Source organism: Diabrotica undecimpunctata, chromosome 2, assembly GCF_040954645.1.
Source record: "Diabrotica undecimpunctata isolate CICGRU chromosome 2, icDiaUnde3, whole genome shotgun sequence".
NCBI lineage: Eukaryota > Metazoa > Arthropoda > Insecta > Coleoptera > Chrysomelidae > Diabrotica > Diabrotica undecimpunctata.
Window position 1 is genome coordinate 149,395,106 of NC_092804.1, and position 24,096 is coordinate 149,419,201.

General features: G+C 31.5%; 2 protein-coding genes across 4 annotated transcripts; both read right to left on the reverse strand.

Annotated features, from left to right (window-relative positions):
• Nucleotides 1–1,715: 1,715 nt before the first annotated feature.
• Nucleotides 1,716–23,372, reverse strand: Fkbp12 (peptidyl-prolyl cis-trans isomerase Fkbp12). 3 transcript variants are annotated; one of them, XM_072523719.1, is made up of 4 exons: nt 23,250–23,372; nt 23,095–23,136; nt 3,701–3,861; nt 1,716–2,251 (listed from the first exon to the last, which is right to left on the reverse strand). In XM_072523719.1, the coding sequence occupies exons 2-4, from the start codon at nt 23,129–23,131 to the stop codon at nt 2,123–2,125; spliced, it is 327 nt and encodes a 108-aa protein (XP_072379820.1). In that variant the 5' UTR covers nt 23,132–23,136; nt 23,250–23,372; the 3' UTR covers nt 1,716–2,122. The 3 variants fall into 3 exon arrangements, with proteins under 3 accessions (XP_072379820.1, XP_072379819.1, XP_072379821.1); XM_072523718.1 differs by having other exon boundaries at nt 23,195–23,350; XM_072523720.1 differs by lacking the exons at nt 23,095–23,136; nt 23,250–23,372 and adding an exon at nt 6,149–6,314.
• ari-2 (E3 ubiquitin-protein ligase ari-2) lies at nt 6,510–9,847 on the reverse strand. Its single transcript, XM_072523717.1, has one exon. It carries the CDS (start codon nt 9,536–9,538, stop codon nt 8,090–8,092), a length of 1,449 nt encoding a protein of 482 aa, XP_072379818.1. The 5' UTR covers nt 9,539–9,847; the 3' UTR covers nt 6,510–8,089.
• Nucleotides 23,373–24,096: the final 724 nt, after the last annotated feature.

Genomic DNA, 24,096 nt, shown 5'->3' on the forward strand with positions numbered 1-24,096 from the left:
ATAACAGCAGGTAAACATTCAGCATTTGAAATTAATTTGTCTGTTTCTTTCAATTTTCAACGATCCAGAAACAATAACATTATCTAAAAAAACCTTAGCGTTAAAATATATCAGCATAAAATATTGCTTTCGAAAAATATGATTTGTTAACTTAAATGTACACAAACCTAAAACGATAATCTTATTTGGTGGTTCTTCAATATCTTCACCGTGGTCAATTGTGTTTGTCGTATTATATGAAAATATTGAAGGTACTGCGTCATGCACCAATGTTTTTCTTCTATTTCCTTTTACAATAACATTATCTTCAAAATGCAGTTCACAAATCCTATAATTATTATAAAGTGAATCCATTTTGAATAACAAATCTTCTCGTCTGCAAGCTTCTATCCACACTTTGGCACTACAAATTTTTAACAGAACTAATTTTAAACAAAGAACTTTTTCTGTATTTATAAATAATACTTTATTACTTATACTTACAACTATAAGAGTATTAGTATATTCTAAGTATATTGTGAGTAATGAAATATTTAACTTTTGTCAATATCTAATCTTAATAAATTTACAGTTTTCTCCTAAGTCACAAAAATGTCACTAAATATTGAGATATACAACAAATAAAGTTTTAATATTTTTTATTTGTAATTCCCATTTAAAACTCCTAAATATTTTATGTACTCCGATCCATATATTTGATCTTTGTTATTTATATTTAACGAATTAAAAATTGGCAGACAACTTTTGTATATAGCAAAAAGTAGATGAGTATTTAGTTTTTTCATAATTTAATGTAAGTTTGTTTATTTGCAACCATGTTTTTACAATTTTGAAGTCTTGTTCTGTTGTAATTTTAAGATTTTCCCAATTATCGGTCTAATTATGTTTCCAACAATTTTTAGTTTGAGCATTTTAGTAATTTCGTTTAAATCAAATATTCTCGTGTATAAAACACTCTATATATTTTTATTTCCTAAAAATACTATATTCGTATTGTTGTCTTCGAGCGCGATGACACCCGGCCACCATCTGTTGATTTTTTGACCTGAGCCTTCGGAGACGTGCGTCTTTCAATAAAAGAAATAGCACTAACACCAAATTTAATGTTTTCATTTTGAACTATCCCTTGGCAGACCAAAGTTTATTTTTTATTACTCCACTTAACGAGAGGCAGACACGTCGGCGTCGGCTTAGTGTTCGAAAGTCATACTAATACTATTATGTAATAACTAATAATAATTACAAAGCAACAGTAATTACCTGTTAATTATATAAATGGTCAAATGCACGTGTTGTGTCGAGTATTTACCACAGACGCCTAAGGACTATCGAAAACAACCAGAGTTAAAGAATAAGCACGTGTAAATAACAGTTAAACAACCAGAATCGGGCATGCGTATACAAAAATGGTACACGTTTTTGAACCGTTGTGTCGCTTCTCTGTGTCGTAGTTCTCTGGTTATATCGTCATACGTTTGCGTCAGACAAAAAATAGTAACTGCAACAATCATCAATGTTAAATACAATCACCTATCTTGATACCTCTGTTCTAAACACGAATGTTCCTGACTTCTGTGATTGAGAATAATCTACCGTTTCGTTTTTATTAGGTATATGTTATGTATAAGTGTTCCCTTGAGGATATTAAAAGAAAACATGATTAAATCCAAACTAAAGAAATATATCAGGATATCCAAATATAATAAAAAAATCCAGACATCAAATTCTTTTTATTAGAACATCACAACACCTATAAATGCAATGAAATGTGAAAGTATCAGAACACTTTCGTCATTTAAATGAAATTATACTTTAACACTGCAAGGACTTAAATATACTGAAAAAATGCACAAAATTAACCAGTTAATGACTATTATTTGTTTTTATTTTAGACGAATTTACACTACACCATTTTCTTGTCGGTTTGTGCTTTTTATTGTCATTTTGATGTCAAGCTTATGAAAACAACAATATGCTAAATAAAAAATTACCTCTTTCTACACTTCTAATAAATTTAATATAAAATTCACAAACCGTGTAAAATTCAGTTCTAAATTAAAACCAAATCTTACTCTTAGAAATATGTAGTCATCATCTAACATTCTCTAAGGCAATCTTAAGTTTACTCTATTGCAATAAGTTCTACATCAAAGATGAGTGTTGCGTTGGGAGGAATGATTCCTGGATGGCCCCTGGATCCGTATGCATAATCAGCAGTACAGGTAAGTTTGGCCCTCTGTCCAAGACTTAACTGCAAATAAAAATATGATTACAAATGGAGTCAATACAAATTCTATATAAAAATGATATTCTTAATATCAGTTACACCAATAGAAACAGCATGTTTACTCTAAAATAAATCAGAGCGCAAGGATATTTGATCATCATATAAAGCTACTAAATTATTCTCAAATCCTTAACTTTTCAAGCATCAGGTTATAAGCCTAAGCAAAAAATGAGTAAATTAATGTGCCCATTCATGTCTCGATATCTATTTAATAAAGTAGTTTGTCACATATAGAAAATTCAATCAAAGTGACATTTTTCAAATTAAATATATTACTGTTCACTTTCAACTCCATGAGAGCAGTACTGATCCAAAGCCATTATAAAAACTAGAATCGTAAAAGTAAAGGAACAAGTAATATCAAAAATATTAAATTAATTACATCCTATCTTCTTTTCACATGCCCTTACATATTTCCACAAGGAACCTTTATATAGAAATTGTTTACAAGTCATATCATCTATCATCTATCATCTATCAATATGTCATCTATCATTAAAGCTATCCAAGAAATACACTAAGATTCTGACCATGTTAAATCTTATGTTTAACTGAAAGACATGGATATAATAAAAATAACAAATAATATATAACAATATAATAAAAATAACAAATTAAAATAATATATTTAATTTTTGTAAAAGAAACAAACGACATATTCATTGTATAATCAACAACAAATTCATTAAATCACAAGATGGAAAAGGGAAGTATTTTTAAAGCTTGTAAAAAATTTTAATTCCTACCTGAGCACTTTCGGCTTACAAAACCATCTTCAGAGCTATGGTCAAATATGAAAGTATCCTAACTAGGGAGATCATATGGTAAAAAAATTACAGAAAAATGATGGTTCTATTTTATTTTTTCTACTTTGTCAATGAAAAAAAAAAACACAAAAAGGACTCTACACTGGACTCCGCAAAAAACACATAAAAAAATTTGGCTATGGTTCGAGTGTCAGAACCCGACCCTTTATTGTAATTGAAGCAGCAGATAGAATGAATAGAATGAAGCAGAATTCTATCTGCTGCTTCAACTGACATCACTGAGAATTTGAGTGAGTAGTCTTAATGCAGTTCAATAGAACTATTAGAGAAGAACTGGATAAGAAATTCTGTTTTTTAAACATATTATGGGATTTGTGCTGTTACGTTTTTATGATATCTTACATCTTATCTATGATGTTTGTATTATTTGAGTAAATACATTCCTCTGTAATTCTCTCAGTATATTAAAGTTTCAAAAAGTTGTGTTTAAAAACATTTTATTTTATTCTCTCTGTATGTTTTTAGCATTATTGGGATAATTATTGTGTCGGATCCAACCAATTTAAGTATATTGGTTTTTGTAATCAAAATATGTTGCTATTATATCAAAATATTATGGTGAAAATTACTAAAGTACTAAAATTACCTGGGCAACTCCTTCATCCCAACCTTTGATTACTTCTCCTCTTCCAATATGGAACTTAAAAGGAGCTCCTCTGTCTCTAGAGGAATCAAACTTTTGCCCATCCTCCAAGGTACCAGTGTAATGAACAGAAACAAATTGACCAGTCTTAGGGAAGGTACGTCCTATAAAAAATCAAAGTAATACTGATTAGTTGTGTAAATATATTAAGGCATTAATGAGTTTACGAAAAATGAAATATAAACGATTATTATGACACTTTTAAACAATAATTTCGTACTACATTTTCAATATAAAGAGTGAATCACAACTATTGGAATGTAGACTAGGGTCAAGTTATTTGACCCAAAATATACAATATACATTAATAGAATCTTGCTGTGGAAAAGATTATTGATTGATTTTTTTTATCTTTTTTAATATCACTGTATATTTATAGTGGAACATAGAATAATTAAAGATTCTTCTTCAGCAGATGTAAATGTACCTGGTACATTTGTAACTGTCTTCAAATGTACCTCTCGGGTTGGGTGAAACGTGTACATTTCATCCAAACGTGATACCAGGTGACCTTAAATGATTTCAGTACAGGTGGAGAATAGAGGTACACATAGAATAACTATAACAACTGTACAAAGTCGCCCCTCCATTCACATGATTTTGAAAAGAGAAAAATATCTCTTTCTCTTTACGACATTGCTACCAAATGACCCTTAGCTTGTTGAAATTTTGCAGAAATTTGCTTATTATGTATAATAATAATCACGTTTTTAAATAGAAGTTTTTTAGCGAAGAGGCTCCGTTCACTCATTGAGAGATTTATACCTGGTGGAAGTCATTTGTGGGCAACTGAAAATCCACACCTTACTAGAGGAATCACTAACAGAAATGTTCTATTAACATTGGGATTGGCATTATTGGTAACTACATAATCGGTCCACAATCATATGGGCCACAAATGTTTTCCACACAGGTAGGTTGGATGTGTAAGCAAATTTGCTTGATACCCATGCTGTGCTGAAATTATTCCTTTAGATTTTTATAATAACATAAAATCGCTTCTTCACAATGAACCACTAAATAGCCATATTCAATTTTGGAACAAAATTCAAAGAACTACTGGTATAATCTGACAAAATCCTAACTCATTAATTATTTAGCATAAGATAGTATTTACTTATAAAATCTAATTAACTTAAATGTAGTCGAAAAGTTTGTTAAATTAGGTAATTAATTCGTAATTATGTATTATGTTTACACATATTTTTTTCGATATAGTCTTTTTTTGTAACTGACAACTGGGACATTCGATAGGTATATTGGAATTGATTCTTTTTGAATGAAATACAAATATTAAACACCCACTTTTATTAAAACTATATGAATGACATGGGAAAAGTTTCAAAATTTGAAAGTAAATTGAAATGAAATGTATCCACTTTTAGTCGAGTTTCTAATAGAAATACATAATTTACTTAAACTGTAGCAAAATGTAAAATACTAAATAAAATAATATTCCTTATCTAGAATTATAGCTGTGCCGATCGTGATAACAATTTATTGATATGCATTATAAATTATTATCAAAAAATGAAGAAAAAAAACTGTAACACACTGTATGTTTTTCCTCAGCAATTTGGTTAACTGCTGAGGAAATTGCACCAAAAGATATTTTGGTGAAAATAACCTATTTCTATTCGATCCCTCAATAGTTATAACTTACTCTGCATAATCCTTTAGTAGCAAGATTTTTCAAGCCAAAATTAATTAGAGACACATATATTGAGTATTGTGGAAGTGAGGAACCAATTTCCACAGGAAACTGTTTCCAAACTTATTACATTAATGTCCCACTTACATTGCTTTCAGCTGCCTAAAAGGCAGCTTTCAAGATACTACATGATATACAGTAGAACAAAAAAAATTAGAAACACTGAAATCACTAATATCTCAATCAACAATTAAATATTAAGTGAAACATGAACAAAACAAATAAAATGTGATAATAATTGATGAGATGGAAGTAAGCTACTAGGAAAGACTATATACAAGAATGAAATATGTTAATATAATGACAAAGAAGAGTTAAGGTAATAAACTGGTTTTTGAAGAAGATCTAAAACCAGAATGAAGAGAAAAATAGAAAAAACTTTGAATTCAACAGATATATCTGAGAGGACAAATAAATAAAAGACCTTGGGAATGAAAAAATAATGACAACAATGGTAATACCTATAATTTGAATTATAATTTAAATCTGTAGTGTATGGAAATATTTCCACTAATATAGAACTGTAGAGCTTTAAAAGAAGAATTGTTTATTAATAAATGTTTCACTAAAAATGATCCATTTTTATAGAAGTATTGAATGAACCAATTTAGTAAAAAATAAACTGTATAATATAAATGTATGAGAAACAAAATATGTACAAAAATAAATAGTATATTTACCAAAATATATTATGTGCATGGTTGAATCCAGACTTCTTAACTTTCCAACATTGCTAAGATAATTTAGAACAAATTCTATTTCCACTAGCAACTATTAAATATTTGAAGTTCGATGCTAGTTTATTTACCCATTTAATAATCAATAATAACTGTAAATAATAACACTGATTCCTCCACTCCTTTTGTAACTTTCCTTCTTTTAAGAATTATCTGGTTTTATATTATAAACAGATTCTTTTTGACTTATATATTTAACTGGCTTTATGCCTGTATCATGCACCCAACGCTTAAATAATGATGACTTCATAGTTCTAGTATGTATTATTTTCACATGCCGACGATTCTGATATTGATTTGTTGTATTTTTCACTTGCTGTAATTCTCTAACATGTGTATGTATTTGTAAATGATTGTTTCTAATGTCCCTCATGTAGCAGATATTTCCGTTTGATGTTTCCAATTTGACCATCAAGGTTTTTTTATTTGCCATTATATCTATTTTCATGATAATTATAATCAATTTACTACAATGTCCATTTTTAGCGAGTACAGCTTTCCAATCATTCCAATTTTTTCTGGTCGTTCATTTCGATAATTCCTACAACTTCCATACCTATATTTTGCTCTACTTTTGAAATGTATAATAATTACCAGCTGCTTATATCTAGTTTATTCTTAATAATTAATTGAATTTATTCCTATTAACATATTTTTAAAATCTTGCTCTTTTTTTTATATTTTTTTAGTGCCACTCACAGTCATATCTGCTTTTTGGTATTGATTTTATTTAATTAAGAAAAAATATTCATAGTGCATTATTTTTTTGGTTCTCTATTTAGTATAATACGAAGTAACAGCGATTAATTTATTTTGTAATAGTTCAAAAAGCATAAATCTAGTAGTTATTAGGCAAACAAGAAGAATTTCACACCTTGTTTTAATTAAAAAAAAAGAGTAATAGCTCTATTTAAAATAGTTCGATGTAGATGTATAAATTAATTTTGGATTGAATATGTTGTTTTGTACCTACAACCCACCTATTTCATGATGTACATATTAAGACTCCTCTAAGTAAAAATTACTTTATAAGTTCCTTATGTGTATTTTACGAATCCATAGTCATAGTCAGTTGGAAGTAGACGAAGATATAGGTCAAAACTTTGATGGAATGATGCTGTAGATGATCATACTAGAAAAATAGGTGCAACAAACTGGCTACAGTTGGCAATGATATGGCTTACTGGTGTAATAGATTTGGGAAGGTCGAGGCTCTATTATTGGACTGTAGCACCAATGATGATGAGGGTGTGTAATTTAACCAAAAGACCACATCACCAGCTCATGATAAAATTTCTTTGCAAATAATCAAAAAACTTGGAAGTGAGGTTCATTGATATTTTAAGAACAATTTATGTCATTTAAACATTTTATGAACTATATAACTTTTACTATTGGATTAAATGTAAATAAAGTTTGTAGGGGATTTTAAATATTTTAACTCAATTTGGAATTAAATAAACTTTCAAGTGTCCCATAACTACCAGATGTACCTTAAGGTTTACAAATTTTAACTTATTCAAAATATTCTGGTTTAAATTGATCACTGACTTTAATTGATTAGAGAGATTAAAGGTTAAAACCTTACCATTCAGATTTTTTCATTTCATTCAATATTTTATCATATTTTGTTTAACCTGGCTAACATTTTATATTTCAAACTTTGATAGATTCACTGTAAACGTTTCTTAATGAAGAGAGGCACTTTTCTTTGGTTCACAGCTCCTATACTAGGACCAACTGTTTCCAAGTAATAAATATAGTAAGTTTACTTAATTGGTGTTCTCCATTACTGTCCCTTACAAACAATAAGCTGTGTTGAAAGACAGAACTGTAAATACATTAAAAAGGTAATAAATAAATTATGTACACCTATAAACGATATCACACATGTAAAAAGTCTTTTAAAAGAGTAGCACGACGTTTTTCAGCAATATCCATTTGGTTTTCTAAGTCTCCTCGATCAGTAGTTTCAGCTCTCTCTATTTTCCATGAGAGATTTTCTATTTCAGCTTCTAATTGAGCTTGCTGGTATTCGAACAATTCTTTTCTAGACCCTGACTCCATATAATAAGCATAAGGATAAGTATATTGCAAAGTATATCTACATTTAGCAAGAAGGCTTGCTGCAGTGAACAAATACTGCCAATCTATCCATGTTCCTAAACCTGACATAACCTTTTGGTTAATCCTAAACCTCATTTTTTCCAATGTCTGTTCTTCTAATTTTAAGGATTTGGAATGATTTTCCCATCGCTCGTAATAGTGCAAATATTTTTTTAATGCTTCTCTAGCTTGAGCATGTACAGATTCATGTGCTATATTTGGATTTTCTCTATATCTGGAACATTCATAATATTCTGAACCATGTGACTTCCAGTCACCTAAACACATCCAACAAAAATCATGTTTACAGTTATAGCATTGCATATGATTGCAACCGCCATTTTTTTCAATACAGATGTGGCACTTAGGACAGTCTTTTGTATGTGCACTAATATAATTAGCTGTTTCACTATCATCTGCACATTTTGTTAACCACTTCTTTATTACTTGACATTCTGTGGGTGCATGATAATCACATCCACATTTAAAACAAAAAATAGTTTTGCAATGATTACAACTTGCCCTTTTTGCTTTTATCTCTTTACTATGTACAACTATAGAACAATTTGGACCTGGACAAAATCGTAGTTGAGGATGAGATTTCACATAATCTTGAAATGAATACTGTTGATATTTTTGCCTCATACTGGGACGCTGTAATTGTTTTAAAACAAAATCTTCTGGTGCTAGTACTATACAATTTCTAGCCATGCAAGCTATACCTGTAGAAATGCCCTGATTTATTTGTACTTCAAAATGCATTGTCCAGCAATCTTTACAAAACATATGAGCACAAGATAGACTATAAAATTTGTCTAACGGTTGAACAGTTACACAGACTGGGCAACCAATATATCTAGTTAAAAGTAAATTACTTGGAGGTGTTGAAGGTTCAATTCTAGCTGCTATAAGTGTATTTCTAGAATTTTCATTAAATTTTCTAGTTACTTCTAGTATATTCCACTGGTGACTATGTAATAAAACCTTTGCAAGAGAAGGTGATATTTGTAAATTATTACTTAAACTTTCAACAGTTTCATTCAAAAGTCTATCAACCTGTTCTTCTAGAAGACAATTAAATTCAAAATACTCAGGATCATTTTTCTTAGGATCTACCTGTTCTACATCAAAATCATCGTTGGAGTTATAATATTCATCACAAAATTCATTGTCTGAACAATCTCTATCGGATTCACTACCCTGAGAAGTAGTAACGGTTTGTTCCATTATTTCTAGATTTAAAAACAGATTTACTCATATAGGTTGTTTGAATTTAAGAAAAACATATATTAATTCTATTGCTGAAATAAAAATGTCCCACTGGTAGCTATTTCACTTTGGCACTTTTGTTGGAGATGACAAGGTTCACGATCCGAGGATCGTAATAAACTGATCTCCCGAATAATTTTACAAGAAAAGATCAAGTCTTCAGATGAAGAGAATTTAAAATACACATGGTTTTGTTACTTTTTTAGACGAAAACAATGGTAATTTATAAATATAACATTCTGTATCAAGCCATAATTATAACCTTAAAACGACAATTGACGTATATATTGACATGACGTACGTCAAAAACATTTTCATGCCGTTTTGTAAAGACGTTCCGAAAATATATTTTAAAATCTGGATGTCGTATAAAACTTGTTTTCGTATTTATTTAGATATAACGGGACGCAAAATTAATAGCAACTTCAGATAATACAAGAGAAATTATTGTAATATGGCGATATTTTATTTATTGGCTTACTTACTTCAAAAAAGTTAAAATTGTCTTAATTGGACATTGGATGTGTTTACTGAAAATAGATCATTACTCAGTCTAGCATAATACGAATATGTATAACGATAACCAATTATTTAATTATTGAAGTGAAAACTTCGTTATTGTCGCACTACGCTATAACAGTCCCGAGTAATTTAGTAACTATAGTGTACTGCAGTACTGCCCAAAAATAGCTCGCACTTGTTCGAATACAGTTCACAAGGGAGTTGTGTTTTCTAAGATAAACAGTCTACAACTCAAAGTAAATGAACACTGATTAAACTAATCGTTATCAACGTCTGTTATACCTTGCATTTATAGAAGGTTCAGATTAAAGCAGAAATCTGAATTGTGTTTCGAAACTATTTTACGGATTTAATATCAGATGTCGCTATTGCGTCCGTTTCGAAGCCATTTTATCGTTGCTTCCCAAAGACAGAAAAGATCTATTTTTCACGTTGAGAACGCCTATGAATAACTGTTCTGATGAGCTTTATTAAAGCGAAATACGTATAAACAGATACATAGACGATTTGTACGTGAAATGGAATCTTTACTGTCTTTTTCATTTTAATCATAAGTTATTTTAGAAGAGATGGATGATGAAATTTGTGTGATTAATAAAAAGAAGCTATGGATACGAAAATGGATCGAGAGAAGAGATAAACCAGGAGCTACCAATTGTGTTCTGAATGAATTAGCATTGGAAGATCCCAAAGAAAACCCCGATACATGTCTTTTAGGCATGAAAGTTATGTAAATTTTCTGTTAAATGAAAACACACCCTCAAATACATCAGAAGGATACCTTTTTAAGTATGATTCCTGAAATAACAAAATGACAAGCAGTTCTTATACTTTCTTAAAAAATGTCTATACGAATTTGAAGTTTTCTTCGTACCAGCGAAACGACATTGTTTGGTCGGTGAACCAGTGAGCTCTACTGGTGCGAGGTGCTACTTGCCCGAAAATTATAGAACAAAATGGATTGATTCCACCAAATGACTTATTAATCTACTCGACTAAATTTTTCTTGTTCAGACACGTTTAGTTACTAAATTACTCCCTACTCGACTAAAATACTAGCACAGTGAACTAGGCATATGCTACGTTAGCGACGTTGTGCACTTTTTTGATGGGAAAAAAGCAGAATACGCGACAGATTTTTGAAACCGTCACCGCTACGTAAATTAGTCGTAAAGCTAGAGAACGGATCGTGACGAATGAGGTCTCGTTGAAAAGGAAAGAGGGTAACTAGTAACAATGACGGAAAACTAACAAAGCGGCATTGCCAAAAAGGTATTACATCAATCTCCGTTGTTATTGGTCCGATTGGAGCGTGTGATGCGTTAAATGAAAGGTGAGGGAATATCGATTACATTAAGATAGAAAAACAACCAAGGCGACTACCAAAAAGGTACTAAGCAGCCTTTTTGGTAAAAATGTAGAAAGAAAAGTAAATGTAAGACTCGCCTTTGCACTGTACATTCAGAAATATAGTTATACATTCATATGGTGGTAACTTTTGCATCTTAAACATTAAAATCCAAAATAACACCCTAAAAACTAGTTTTTTATCTTTTGTTAGGATCTCAATACATTAAAAACTACATAAATAGCATTCTTAATATTTAAATACCTAATGGTCATCATAACTACGCTGGGTCAGCTTCCCTAATTTTATCTCTAAGTTTATATCTTGATTCATACCAATACCAATCCCCCTTACCGACATGGCCCGCCTAAGCGTCTCTCCCAAGTCTTCTTTGGTATTCCTCCCCTACTCCTTCCAGGAACCTGCAGATCACCAACTCCTCGTATTGGCCTCGACATTGAACATGCCCGAAATATTTTAACCTTTACTTCCATTTTGGCATAATTGGTGTCACCTCTGGGCTTCCTCTAATATATTCATTCTTAATTTTATCTGTATTTTTCACTCGACTCATGATATATTATGACAATTTTATAGAATATTCCTTTTAGTTTCACTGGAATCTTTCTGTAGCATAACACCCCACCTGCTTCCTTCCACTTCATCCAACCTGCTCTGCATCTACTGCATGTATCTCCATCATTTCTCCGTTACTATGTAGTACCGATCCTAGGTACTTAAAACTATTACCTTTCATAATATTTTCTTCATTCAAAGTCCATCATTTCACCATTCAAAGACCATCATTTTAAATAATGAATTGGTTGCACTTGTAAATCCATTTCGTAATATCGTAAGGTGGTTTTCTAAACAAAAGATAAGTAAAGTGGAAATCCTTATTTCAGTGTACAATCTTTACTTATCTTTTGTTTAGAAAGCCATCTTAGAATATCATCCACATCCTAAACATTTCCATTAGAAGCAGACATTACATCAGTCATTTAGCAAATTGTTTTTTCATAAATAACATATTTCATAAATATATCTCTAAATAACTTCATAAATATAATATCATCCAGTCTCACAAACAATAACATCAAATTAATTTTCTCAATAACAAAACAAGGAACTTCCATACGATCTCCTCAAGACACATCCCTAAGATTTCGATGTGTAAAAAGATGAAGACCTACAAAAAATGTTATAGCATAAATAGCGTTTTGTACACGCGCTTTTAACAATCCTTGTACCAGAATGTAAGTACTATTTATATATGTACTTCCTCAAACCATACATAAGTAATATTGGCTTAACATTATTAACTTGTCAGAGAGATCTGAAGATGACCAGAAAGTTGTAGTATCGGTCGAAACCGATAATCCTAAGCTAAATAAAATAGATTGTAAGTTAAGTGTAATATTTATTTCTACAAACAGTCATTTTATTTGTAGCGGTAATGAATACTCCAAATATCTACTCCGCGTTGACGTCTCATTGCGCCGAGCTTTCGACATCCTCTCTGATGTTTTCTTTAGGGCTTCCGAGGTCCCAGTTTCCCGAGCCCCCAGACACTACTACACTGATCACCGATCAAAGCACTACTGCCGCTGGGAACAGAGGACGGTTCATTTATACCGTCGATGGGGACGTGGTTTGGGTGGAGATTGGCGAGGGGGTTGGTGCGAACATTTCGTACAGTGGTATTTTGATTCGCGGATGGAGCGGACGATATTTTCTTTATGAGAGGTCTCCATGTCGAAGCTAACCGTATGACACCATTTCTTTTATTGCGACAATTTGGCCTTTTTTCAATTTCTATTGCTTCTCGGATAATTCTTAGTTTATAGAAGCTGATGAGGGCTATGGTTCTGGAGTTTTCAAAATCAATTCGTGTTGTTCATTTGGAATATTGTCTTTGATTGATCGGACAAGAGATGAAAGTTTTTGTTGAGGGGTAAATTTGTCTTTATTCCTCTTGATTTAAGAATTTTGTTGATTTCGTCAGTGACACCTTTGATATAAGAAAGAAAAGCTTTCATATGATGATGGTCGGAGTCTGTGGATTGAGATTAAGTGGAAAATTGATGTCTGTGGATGCTCCTATTGATGTGACTTTCGGGTAACGCGAGGGACAAGGGTATTAATTACTGAATTAATTTGTGAAGGATGAGAGTTGGCATGCAAGCAACGATTGGTATGGGTAAGTTTTCGATAAACAGAGTGATGAAAGAATGTATACCATTCAGATGGGTTTGAAAAGACACCAAAGCATCCCAGCCATGGGGCCAAATGACGAATGTATCGTCAACATATCGCAGCCAACATGTGGGTTTGAGCATTGATGTGGATAGTACTCGGGTCTCGAAGTGTTCCATAAAGATATTGGCAATCACTGGAGATAGTGGGGAGCCCATTGAGACACCATTTATTTGTCTGTAGAATTGATTTTGGAAGCTTAAATAACTGTTGGACATACAATATTTAATGAGAGATAAGTGGTCTTGCTGGATACTGTATTTAGTTTTCAGAATGTTTAAAGTTTCGTCTATAGTAATGTTTGTAAGGAGTGAGACTATACCAAAACTTACCGGAATGTCTGACAGTGAGATGTGAGGGTATTGTTTAAGAAGTTCGATAAAATGAAAAGAATTTTCGTTCTGGTTTTGGTTCATACTGACAAAAATTGAACCTGACTCTTGTGATGTAAAAGTGCTCTTATATGCTCATAGCAATGACTCGCTGATATTTTTGATATTGAGTAAAAGTTATGTAAAATTGATTAATCATTCAGTTTGAAAAGTATTTTCGTGAGTTTTCATTAAGAATTTCAAGACGAAATTTGATGATGTTGTTGATATCTTTGGGAACACATGTATTATTTGATAATGCCGTTTAATTTTATAGTGAATTTTATTTTGATTAATATTTGAGACCGAAAATGATAATATAGTAATTCATTTACTTGTAGTAATGTACAAAGTTTAAAATTTTATTAGTAAATTTTAATAATATTTTTGAGGTACCGTAATTTCGGGCGACTTTGGCTCATTTTGGGAGAAAGATATTTTAGTAACTAGGGCGTTTGTACAATATATTATCAAGTAAATGTCATTATACCGCACCATCAGTATCATATAAACTGTATGGAAATTTTAATAAATTACGATAATACTTGTTATATTAAGAAAAACACGAATTTCTAAAATGTAGGCATTTCACTCAAGATTTTTTGACCCGGAAAAATTGGTTGGCAACCAATAATACTTCCAAGAGTAAGATTAATTACATAGTTGCATATTGAAAATCTGCGAATTCTTAACCGCCGTGCAGCATTATTTCAGTCTAAACATAGACACTAAGAAAGTTGGGTGTTATTTGCAAGGTTACAGAATTTAACGTTTTCGGGTAACTTTTGCCAAGTTTGTTGATTGTCGGATTTTAGTCATTCGTTGGTTCTATATTAAATGGAAGTAAGTAATGCTTATTTTAAATTTGAATTTAGCCTTGTAACAACTGCAGGGTTTATTGACTTTATAGCACTAACGACATAGGTAACCTTTTTTTCTCTTTTAGATGCCCTCCAATTACAAACGTGTTGCTGGTAGTAGAAATTATGGAAATTACACGGCAGACACAGTCGAAAGAACTCTAGAAGCTATCAGAAATGGAGTTCTATCTCAGAGAAAAGCTGCAGTAGAATTTGGAGTGCCAGTAAGTACTTTAAAAAATAGATTAAAAATAGGCATACAAAACAATATGGTGGTCAGACAATTTTTACGAAAGATGAAGAGGACGCCTTCACGTCTCATATTTGTAGCTTATCTTTATACGGATTTCCATTAGATCAGACAGATTTACGAAGTTTAGTGAAAAATTATTTAGATCGTGATGGTCGAATTATTAAGCAATTTAGAAATAACTTGCCAGGAAAAAAGACTGGTTAAATGCTTTCCTTACACGAAATCCGTTGTTAACTCAACGTTTTGCAAGCAACATCAAACGATGGAGAGCAGAAATCAGTGAAACCACTATAAGAGACTACTAAATTGCAGAATGAACTCGTCGATGTCCCAGCTAACAACATTTGGAACTACGATGAAACAAATTTAAGTGACGACCCCGGCAAAAAGACAATTTTAACAAAACGTGGGACTAAATACCCTGAAAGAATGATGAATTTTAGTAAATCGTCAACATCAACCGACCTACCTCCATACGTCGTAAATAGATCCAATAAACTGTGGTCGACTTGGGTAGAAAATGGTCCAAATGGGGCACAGTATAACAGATCGAAAAGAGGATGGTTCGACCCAGCTTGTTTAGAGGACTGGTTCACTTCTCTTTTATTGCCAACATTGAAACACATTCCTGGCATTAAAAAGTTAATTGGTGACAATTTATCGTCCCATGTATCATTAAAAGCTTGACAACTTTATGAAGCAGAAAACATTAAATTCGTGTGTCTTCCTGGCAATTCTACGCAGCCATTAGATTTCGCCTACTTTCGACCAATGAAAATAGCTTGGTGAAATATTTTGGTAAAATACAAAACTCTGAATGTTAACATAAACTTAATCCCAAAAAGCACCTTTCCCACCCTTTTGAAAAAACTGGTTGAAATAATTAGTGTAAATGGCGGAACAAATTTGGAAAGTGCCTTGCTGAGGAAGCACTAACCAGAATTCCAAACTATAAAACTGATGCTGCGCAAGTACCTTTGAGAGTAAGTGACGCTGTTTTAAATTTTCTTGCAGAAAAAAGAGAATTATAGTCCACAGCTGGGAGTTGTTAAAAGAAAAAGAAAAATAGAAATTGCAGCAGGAAAAAGTATCTGTGCTGAAGGTGTTAAAAGCCAACAAGATGCTGCAGTTGCAAAAAAAGCGGCTAAGAAGAAGCCAGTAAAAGAAAATGGCACTACAAGAAAATCAAAAACAAAAACTGGAATGGCAGCAAAACGTAACATTGGAAGGAAAACTGAACAGGCGAGCACTAAAGCAATAGTCAGATTTGCGAAACAGAGAAAGAAAATCTACAAAATAAGGTTCTCGAAGACGTTATAACGAAGTTGTACTTGGCAGTAGCCTACATCAAGAAATCTCTGAACAAGCGACCATTGCTGTAACTAACTCTTGTGAATTGCATAAACATAAGATGGTAAAAAACCAAATGTTTTAATAAAATACTAGATTTTGGACACACTGCAGATAGTACGTCTAATTCTGCATATAATGAGAGCTATAGAAATAATGCACATCTACAAGAGTTTTCCATTCGAGTTGGTGACTTCGTAATAGTATCCGACTACTTGGACAGCTTTCCAGGAAAATTCGATGGATTTGTAAGAGGTAGTAATAACTGTTACGATTAGCTGCAAGTAATGGTACTGGGTGAAAGAAGTTTATGGCAATGGCCCGAAGTCAACATAAGAAAATCCTACCACTTGGGTAATATTGATTTCACAGAGCCATTGGAACTTGGAGATAACTGATATATGTTTCCAGATTTAAAAAAAAAGCTTGTAAATCGTTTTATTGTTCATTTTTTGTTAAGAAATTATATTTTTTGTGAACTTAGGGCCCTATGTAGAGTTTCATGTTAGTTTTAGTTTTTTTTTTTGTTTGAAATTTAAATAAATATTTTTTATACCTAACAAAATATTTGTTTCCGATTCATCTTGTAGGGTGACTTCAGCCCAAACTAATACTCACATAGAATAAATGTAAAATGTAGCTTGAGACAAAACCACCCAACACTAGCAGGTGATTTTGCACACAAAAGTAGTCAAAAACTCAAATACAAATAAATAAACATACTTTTATATACAGTATACTCCCTTTATAACGAACACGGTTATTACGAGGTTTCGCTTATAACGAGGTACATTAGATGTCCCGTGAAATTTCTATTGAACTATAACCCTTTATAGCGAGGTAAATTTGCTTATAACGAGAAAAAATAAGATTGAAAAACGTGTTTTTTACGTTTTGGCCCGGTTGTAGCTATAAATAAATACCCTTTTTAACTGCGGGCCGCCCGCAATAAACTTCTTACAATTTATGATTCTTAGTCGGAAATATAAAATTTATGATTCACAAGTGTCATTGTATTGGGTTGACACGTGTTTTAAAGGTTGTTAGAAACTTTATCCAAGGACAAAACGCAAATGAAGAAGCATAAAACTGTTTCACATCTTTAGAAAATATGATAGATAGAATACTGGAAAATTTAAAGCAGTCAAAAATGACAAAATAACTTTATACGCTTTATACATATTTACAGAATACAGATTTTTTGTTTTAACGTATATCATTGACAGTAAAAGTAAACAACTCTTTTTTGTTTTAATGCATTTCATTGACAATAAAAGTAAACAACTTTGTTTTAAAAACGCCATTCAAACAATATTTATTAGCATCTTATATTGCTCCGAATGGCTTCACTATAGAAAGTTAATGTTTTAGAAAACTACATATTCATATGTATGCACAGTATTATTGTTGTTGGATATAACGAGATCCGCTTATAACGAGGTAATTAGTCTGCCATTTCAGTTCTCGTTATAGAGGGAGTCTACTGTATTTAGAATACTGAAATCTACATTTAAACTTCGAAAGTGAGTCAAAGTCACCTTAAATTACGGTACTTACAAAATTAAATATTAATATTAATACAATTGCTGTAAATACTTATCCAAAAATCTCGATGCATATGGTCTTACACACGTCCTTCCGCTATTACACCATAACTGCTCATACTTTAAAAATTAGTCAGTCCGTATATTTCATATCATATTCATATTACTGTTAGATCAATTAACAGGAAAAGTACATATAACATTCCCTGGCGCTTAATATTTGCTGATGACATAGCATTAGTAAAAATACTGAAAGGGATTGAGAAATGTAAATGCATATTAAAAAATAGTTTTAAATATAAGTACATAGTTTTTAAACAAAACAAACAACTTTTCATAATAATAATCTTCAATATTGTGAAATATAAAGATACTTTTTTGACATACTTCATATAAGATTCATTCTTTTTATGAAAAGTAACTTTTTTTTATAAAATTAATAACCAAAAAGTTTCCTTTATGGTTCCAAGTTATGTAGACACACTGTATAACAACAATGGGAATGTATAAATGAAATAATTAAATTTTGACGCCACTTAAAGTAATCAATAAATATAAACCTAGCATATATCACTAAATAAATCAAATAAATAAATATATTTATTAAAGCAACAATATAGGTATACAGATAATGACAACAGAGGTATTTAAAACCAATACATATACATGCCTGTCACTGCCACTCCTCTGCAGGAGTATAAGCCGCCCATTAATATAAGCTCTTCTGAACCGTTTTTCATGAGGGATAACTCCGCCACTTATTTGTTTTCTTGTTCTCTGTCGTCTTCCTTCACAGGTTGTGTGATTTTGCCTGATTGAAGATTCAAGTTTATTCCTTTCTATTTTTGTTCTCCAGTTAGGTATTTTCTTTATATTTCTGACTATATCTTTTCCATTTATCTTGCTGTTAAATAATCATCTGAGCTCTGTCTTGTGATTTTTTTTTTGGTCCAAGAATTCTTATAATTAAGAAGAGGAAGACCCAGAACAAGATTCCTATATAACATCGATGAAGACATGAGAAATATGGAAATACGTGCTTGGCGGAGGAAGGCGATGGATAGGGACGACTGGAGAAAAATTCTTGGGGAGGCTAGGACCCACACAGGGTTGTAAAACCAAAATGATGATGATTCTTATAATTATCTTCCTCTCTATGTATTATTCTTAGCTTCTCTTAGTCTCTGTTAGTCAGGTACATTCTCTGCTGTGTAGGTTATGACAGGTTTGATTACTGTTTTATAATTTTCATTTTGGTATTTTCTTCATCTAAGTTTCTCTTCTTCTATCAGAGTCATCAGTGAGTATTCTAAGTCTTTTCTGTCTCTTGTGGATAAAAACTATTATAAAATTCAATATATTTATACAAGATATCTTCGGTTCACTCAATCTTATTATTAATATGTACAAACAACAATAGATCCTCCAACTTTACATTTACAAATATCTTCATCTCTATTTTATTCCTATCCTAAAACCATTCCTTTTTTTTATGTCCTAGGGTTGTTGATTGGATTATATCATAATGTGCCTTCATTCAGTCTTACAATTTTTATAAATTTGGTAATGTCTAGTTCTTTATATGCATAGAACAGCTGGTTCCTAAAAAAACTGATTAAAAACTGACTCTTAAGCACATTTTGTAGAAAATTGGAAATTGAAATTAAAAGATGGTTGGTCACTATCTGCCGTAGCGAACCATTTTAACGTAAGCAGAACAACAGTTTTTAATATTAATAATAGATGGAGAGAACAAGAAACTCTCGAAAGAAAGCAAGGTTCTGGAAGACTAAAAATATGTACCGCTCATGAAGATCATACGCTTTTGGAGAGATTAGAAGAGAACCCTTTTGAAGATGCCAAAAATGCAAGAATTATGTCACAGTTTCCGGAAAGAAGGAAAACAACTTGGCACAGAATTAAAGCATCGCATCTTAGCTACCGAACTGCAGAAAAAAACAAGCTTTTACACCACAATAGAAGCAATCAAGACTTATACAATTTGCTTTAAACCATCATCTACAAAATCATGAATTTTGGGACAGGGTAATATTTACAGATGAGAAAATTTTTCAATCTTCTAAAAATGACAAAATTGGGGTATATAGACCAGATAATAATAGATTTAATCCTCTATATGTATATCAAGCAGCTGGTCATTTTAGTGCCAATGTATGAGGATGGATTTCATCTAGAGAAATGGGAATTTTATGGCATATTGATGGCAGGTTTGTTAGGCAGACTTATCTGAATATTCTAGAAAACATCATGTTTCCCAGTGTAGAACAGTTGAATCCACGCAATAATTTTATCCTCCAACAAGATAATTGTCCTGCAAGTGTAATAAACTAGTAGCTCCAGAATAACAACGAAACCTTACCATGGCCCAGATACAGTCCGGATTTAAACCCAATTGAGAATTGTGGGGGTTATTATGAAACAGTTGTATCAGCGTAATTTTATACCTCAAAATGCTAAAGAGCTGTGGCACGGTATACAACAGGTTTGGGAAGAGCTTCATGCAGATGGACCAAAAACTACAAACTGTTATCAATTCTGATGGAGATATTACAAAATATTAATTTTATTTTTACACACCTAAATTTAGTATAGTTTTGGTCTTCCAGACCCTCGCTTTCTTTGGAGAGTTTCTTGTTCCCTCCATTTTTTATTAATAGAAAAACTGTGGTTCTGCTTATGTTAAAATGTTTTGCTGCCTCTGATAGTGCCTAGTTATCTTTTAATTTGGTTACAATTCTTACTTTAATATATTGTTGAGTTAAGTTGTTTGTTTTATTCCTTAATAATAATACAAATAATAACTACAGCCCTATTTTATGTAAAAACTATCATTTATATACTCTTTATAAAATGCAGGAATTCAAAATAATATCAAAATTTAGACCTTAATAATTATTACAATTTATGAATTAACATATGTAATCAATTGTTTGTTTGTTTATTTTATTATTTGTCTGTCATAATAAATATAATATGTCAGACCAATCAAATACCCTGCTCAAAATGATCAGATCTTACTAAGAGTCGTATCAGGTTTTTTAATAACCAGCTATACAATTCAAAGTTATATCACCTTGAAATTTTTCGTTTGAAAATTACTAGTAGCTTCTCATCGCTTTGACAGTGTCCATTTTTCTGATCCATTTGTTAGCTTGATCAGTGGCTATGTTATCAAATCTTAAGTATTTGGCAAGATTGTTATGTTTCATTTGCTATGTAAATTCTCCTTTTGATCTCTTCACTAATATCATTCTCGGAACTGACTAATGAGCCTACATATATTATTTTTTTATATTCTCGAAGTTGTAATTGCCTCAGTCCTTCTGATCTACTAATGTTCATATATTTTGTTTTGGCTTGATTGATTGTTAGGCCACTTTCTCTATTAAATTCAATGCTTCTGTCATAAGTGTTGATGATACCTAGTGAATATGTCAATAACAATATGACTACAAGAATGGTATTACCTACTATATTTTAAAAAAACAGTTCAATTGCACATTTTTTTTACAAAAGCTTAAACAACAGAATACTGTTGTCTATCTTTATACAAATATTTTTAAATGTGTACTAAATTACATATTAGCATTTATTTTTTTTCTTTTATATTAATGTATGGGACGAAAGTTTTGAAAAAAATTTGGCTCTAAAATTAAAATTCCTATCCAATTTGGAAGTCTCATCTAGTAGGGAAGCAGGTTAACACATTGTGACATCAAATGGTTTCAATATTAAATACAGAATTTACAAAAAAACTAGCAAATTCGTTGAACAACCATTTATAGGGCAAGTCCCTATATATAGCAGGCAGTCCTGCTGGGTCTGGTATTGCTGCATCTGTAATATTGTTTCTCAAAAATTTTGTCCCATATGCTAATTTAGACCACATACATATTAACATGACACACACAAAAAGATAAAATATTATTTAACATATCAATATTCAAAAAAGCTATTATATTCAAATAAACATTCACCTCCTAATTATAAACTTAAATATTAATAAACTAATTAAGAACATTTGGGAGAGTTGACTTTTGCTTTCAGTGTTTTGTAACAATATATTGTATATTTGGGTGTTAATAGCCTGTAGTGTGGAGTTGTTTAGTCTGCAATTACTGTAGACATTATCAAAGGCAATGTGTGAACAGATTTAATCCCCTATCTGTCACTAACGATGTCCAAACCACATCACAATTTAAATGCAGATTCTCTTCTTTTGTTTTGCTATCACAGCAAGCACAATACCAGTTGAGGATATAATTGCTATTCTCAAGTTGGGAACTTGTGAATAATTATTGCAGGATCCAGTATCACAATCCATAATTTTGAGGAGCCAAACACCGTCTTAAGTCTTTGAAAACAATAGCAATCAAGTACTTAAAGGGAAAACTACTGTGGACTAAAAACTTAGTATAAGAACAATGAAATTAAAGGCTTACTAAACACAGGCACTTATAAGACATTGAACCACGACCCTACTGAAACTGTTTTGTGAAATCAACTTGTCCAAGCTAGTTCTATTGAATAACAGTTAAGAAAATGTTATGAAAGCACAAAAAACAGCTACAAGCGTAGCTAGAACCATACACTAGTAAGGCTGTAACCTAGTGAAAACACTTAATCTAGAGAATAAAGAATATCATACTAAAACCAAGAGTTTTACAGAGACTGATGGGTGGCAATTGGAAATCTATTGAGTCCCTATATTACAATATTTTCAATAAAATATAACAAGCCCTACAAGATATTAATCATTTCAGAAAAAATGATTGATAATACAAAAAGTTATTCATGTTCATGAAAGATTTTAAAGCTTCTCTTAATCCATATCTGGTCAAGGTCAAGTACAATAGTTGTAGATGCAGATATCGATTCGTAAGAGCCGTTTATATTTCACCTATTTACATAAACATCAAACAAAAAATTCTATCCATACTTTTCAATCTTCATTCTACCTAAAATAGAGTGACAATTTTTAGTACTCACCATCACCGGGTGTAATTGTGTCTACCACTACTCCCATGGTTGCTAAAATAAATATAGATTATAAAAAAATTCATTTCCTTTTTAGCTTATGAAACTATACCGTTAATAAAATTGGTAAGTTATTTAAATTAAAACTGATTTGAAACTCGACTTACTGCCTAGTCAGAAAAAGAAATGAAATGGAAATTTAAAAATGGCGTAAGCTCGTTTAGCGGCACGTCCAAAGCGCAAGTCAGAAAACGAGAAAACGAAAAAACATACAGCAATTGTCACTTGTCAGATTGAGAGTGATTCAATCAAATTACGTATTTTGATTAGCTACTATTAATGACGTACGTCATTGGTTACTATCTACAGTACAGGCACAGCATTTTAAAGTAATTACTATTTAAATGGGAATAAGCCACAATTAAAGGTTAAAGTACGTTTATTGACGTTTCAATTTCCACTTCGGAAATCGTTCTCAAAATACAAACATTAGTGAAATTGAAAATTGGAAATTGAAACATCAATAAACATACTTTAACCTTTAATTGTGGTTTATTCCCATTTAAATAGTAGGCACAGCATAAATAACAATTGTTTATTATTCTGTGCTACAGGCTAAGCAAAACTTCAAGTACTATTACGCTTAGCGACATATTAGGCTCCTGGCATGCCTGACTGTCTGGTGGGAGAGTGACCATACATTCTCTAATTTTAAATGAGCACGTCAAGAATTGAGCAAGAACAAGCAAATAAAAACCGCAATAAGTCAACGGTCAACAAGAACTAAAAAGCTCCAGAAAGTGAGCATGAGCAGCACAGCTAGGTTGAAGGCAGCAAAATTTAAGTGCTTGTTGAATTAAGTCGTCTATCTAACTGCTCGAACTAAAAGGAGCTAGTCAGCCGGCGCTAAAGCCTATCTGAAAGCTAGAAGCATATACGTATATAGCTGCTCCTTTAAATATAAAACCACGTATGGTATACACAAAAGTTTTTTAAAGTGACAGCGTGGAAACT